Source organism: Herpailurus yagouaroundi, unplaced genomic scaffold (assembly GCF_014898765.1).
Source record: "Herpailurus yagouaroundi ecotype Mexico unplaced genomic scaffold, PumYag 220, whole genome shotgun sequence".
NCBI lineage: Eukaryota > Metazoa > Chordata > Mammalia > Carnivora > Felidae > Herpailurus > Herpailurus yagouaroundi.
The window spans coordinates 4,359,650-4,363,122 of NW_024412451.1; the positions used below are offsets into that span (position 1 = coordinate 4,359,650).

At 58.4% G+C, this 3,473-nt stretch overlaps 1 protein-coding gene across 1 annotated transcript in view; it reads right to left on the reverse strand.

Moving 5' to 3' along the window:
• LIG1 (DNA ligase 1) overlaps positions 1-3,473 on the reverse strand; it is a 49,638-nt gene that overhangs the window by 36,358 nt on the left and 9,807 nt on the right. Inside the window, exons 5-7 of the mRNA XM_040457934.1 lie at positions 2,928-3,054; positions 405-497; positions 51-72 (exon numbers count right to left, since the gene is read on the reverse strand). Of these exons, the coding sequence (XP_040313868.1) occupies positions 51-72; positions 405-497; positions 2,928-3,054 (242 nt within the window). The remainder of the gene's footprint in view (positions 1-50; positions 73-404; positions 498-2,927; positions 3,055-3,473) is intronic.

Here is a 3,473-nt window from a genome sequence, read left to right on the forward strand (position 1 = left end):
CCCCCCCCCCCCCCCCCCCAGAAAAAAAATCACTGAGACACTAAGGGCGCTGTGAGAGGCTGGGGATCTCTGCTTCCTGATAAAATCTCTCAGGAAAAAGATGTGATAGAGAGGAAACGATTTTCCATCAAAACAAACAGAAGATAAAAATGGGCCAAACTGTGTACGAATTAACACTAAACTGAAGAGGCCCAAGGAATGGATTTCAAAACGCTCTCACAACAGCGACGCCTAGGCTGGGGGTGGGGGGGGGGGTCGGGTTCTGATGGTCACATCTGGATCCAGGGACACAGGCATCAAATCGGGGATCCTAACACCCTGTCCCATCGGAGAGGCCCCCACCCTTCCAGATTCCCGCCATATACACACTCTCTCCCTCTCTCTCCCTCCTCCTGGTGACTCACCTTCTTCCTTCTTCCTCTTTGCTTCTCTGTCCTCATCCTTGCTCTGTTCTTCCAGGATATCTTGAATCGGCCGTTTAGGAAGCTGCTTCCGAGCTGGGAAGGCAAAGGGCACGGTAGGGCTGACCTCGCTGGCCTGTCTGCCCCCCTCCCCAGTGAGCACAGGCCCATCGGTGATGAGGGCCCCTGGAGAAGTCTCTGGGACCGCCCCCCCTTCTGCCCCGAGGCGGGCCTCATCCTTCAAGCTGTGCTGCCTCCTGGATGTGTGACCCGGAGCAAGTTACTTAATTTCTCTGTGCCTCGCTCGTCCGCCTGTGCAGAGTGAAAACCCCCAAAAGTTAGTGACGCGGTGATGCGCTCGGCTCAGGACCCAGGGAGGACTCTAGTAGACCCCTTCAGTGCCCTGCCTGCACCCCTAAGACCTAACCATCAGTGCGTGTCCCGGATGGCTCTTCCGGGGCCTCAGACGTCTGCGAGAGGCCAGGAAGCAACGGGTCCTGCGACGGGCCCTCGCTAGTGACTCCCGTAAACCGAAGGAGCCACCATGAACGCCCATCTTCTCTCGGCTGGGCCGCCTTCCCTGAATCCCTCACGGTCTGCGTTCTCTGTGCTTCCCAAAACAAACGACTCGCATTTGCACTCTTGTTCTGGAACTTCTGAGGCCGCTTCTAGAAGACCCCAAGCGGATGCTCAAGCGCGGTGAGGAATTTACCGAAAAGGCAACTGCAGTCTTTTTTACCGCCATCTGTCACCTTCTCCCCGGCCTCCTGGACCCGGTGGCTCCTGCGCGTGGCCGCAGAGGGACCTGCTCTCAGCCGCGGCCGGCACGGTCCTCCTCACTCAGAAAGCCGCCCGTGTCTCCCCACCAGCCAGCCATTGAAGGATAGAGTCTTTGGATGTGGGCCCCTGTCCTACCTCACCTCTCTCCGGCTGACCTTCTAACTCCTCCCATGCCACATAACCCCCCCCTCGCCCCCCCCCCCCGCCGAACTGCTGCTGTTCCCAGACACACCACGCTGTGTCACAACTCCGGGCCCTGGCACGTGCTGCTGCTCGGTGGCCCTCTGGGGCAACGTTCAGAGGTCATTACCTCTAAAAAGAATTCTCCAACCCCCCTCCTCCCAACCCAGGGCCGATCTCAGCGTCAGCCCTGAGCCAGTCAGCTGTGTCATCATGACCCCCCGCTCCCGCAGCCCTCCGGTGGCGCCCCAGGACCCCCAGGACGGGCCCCGGGCCCCTGGCCCAGCACGTGTGGGCCTCCGCGAGCCAGCCCCGCTCTCCTGTCTCCCCGCGCACTGCCTTCAAGGTCTTCCTGCTCCCTGAAGTGCGTTTCAGTCTCCAGAAACATTCCAGGGTGTGCGATCCCCGGAGCGCCCTCCCGAGGCCTCGAGGCCTCCGTACAGGCTGCTCTTGGCCGCATGGCGCAGTCAGCACCAATCCCTTTCCAAGGCTCAGCTCAAGGTGTCACTCCCCCCGCGCTGGCTCAGTTCTGAGCTCCCACGTACGTACAGTGCCCTATTCCCACCGCTATTGTTTTTCTCTTTTTTTTTTTTCGTTAAAAAAAAAAAATTGGGAGGGAGCCTGGGTGGCTCAGTCGGTTGGGCAACCGACTTCGGCTCAGGTCACGATCTCGCGGTTCATGAGTTCGAGCCCCGCGTCGGGCTCGCTGCTATCAGCACACAGCCTGCTTCAGATCCTCTGTCCCCCTGCCCCCAACCTGCCCCTCCCCCGCTTGTGCTCACTCTCTCTCTCTCTCAAAAATACAAACAAACATAAAACTGTTTAAAGCTTTTGTACGCGAGTGTAATTAACATACGGTCTGTTAGTTTCATGTGTCACACCTGCGACACCCGTCACCTGCCATCACACGAGGGTCTCTCACCTGTGCTCCCCCTGTACGAGACCTTCCTGATCCCTCAGGGGACACAGGTGCCCCTCCACAGGCCGGCTTCCCATGGACCTTCTCCAGTGTCCCTGCTCGGTGTCCCCAACCCTGTGCGCTGAGCTCCAGCACGCCAGGGCATCGGTGCCCTGAAGGGCCTTCCCGCCGCCTCCTTCCGTTAACTCTCTTCCCTCCCCGTTCCCTGTTTGTTTTTCCTTGTCCTTCAGGGCTCGGCTTGGGGAATCTCTCTTCCACAAGCCTCCCTTGCGTCGTGGCCCCGGCCCCGTGCTCCCGCCGTGAGCTGCGCTGTCTCCACGATGGCACGTAACCACGGTTAGAATAACCAACACTTCCTGAGCCCTCACTACGGGCGAGGCCCAATTCCAAGCACTTTACGCCTATTTCCTCTTAACCTCTGTAGGGTAAATGCCCAGTTATGGTCATCTCTGTCCTACAGATAAAGCAACTGACGCTCAGAGAAGGTAAGTCATTTACCCGAGGTCACACAGCCAGCGGATGGTGAAGCCATGCTCTCCACCACAACATTAAGATCAGAGCTGGGACGAGGGTGGCCGCCTGGTGCAGAAACCCTTGCGTGCACAAAGAGGAGCCACGGAAGGGGCATCCTTCCTGTGTGTCCTTACCTGTGCGCCGCTTCGGGATCCCCGTTGGGGAGAGGCCCGCAGGAGAGGTGTTGGAGAGGGGAGGGCTGTCCTCGGGAAATGTGACAGGGCTGGGAGGGGAGACCTGTGGAGAGCCTGGGGCCGGCTTCTGGAAGGCAAAAGAAAGAGCAATTCTACAGTGAGGGGAGGAATAGGGGCCACCTCCTCGTCGAGGGTTCAGTCCCAGTTCAGGCCTCCTCCTCTCTTACCTGGGCCTCACTCCACCCTCCTGTGAAATTTCATGGTACCAGACTCTCCCCATCACGGACACTAATTTTTCTAAATGGACTCTTTTTTTCTCAAGTAGCAGAACTTTTGACTTTTAGCTAGGCATATGATGGCCCAACTAAAAACCCCATTTCCCAGCCTCCCTTGCAGCTAGTGTGGTCAGGAGTGTGAGAACCTCACTTCCCAGCCTCCCTTGCAGCTAGGTCTGGTTAGGAGTCTGAGAACTACACTTCCCAGCCTCCCTTGCGGCTAGGTCTGGTCAGGAGCCTGAGAACTACACTTCCCAGCCTCCCTTGCAGC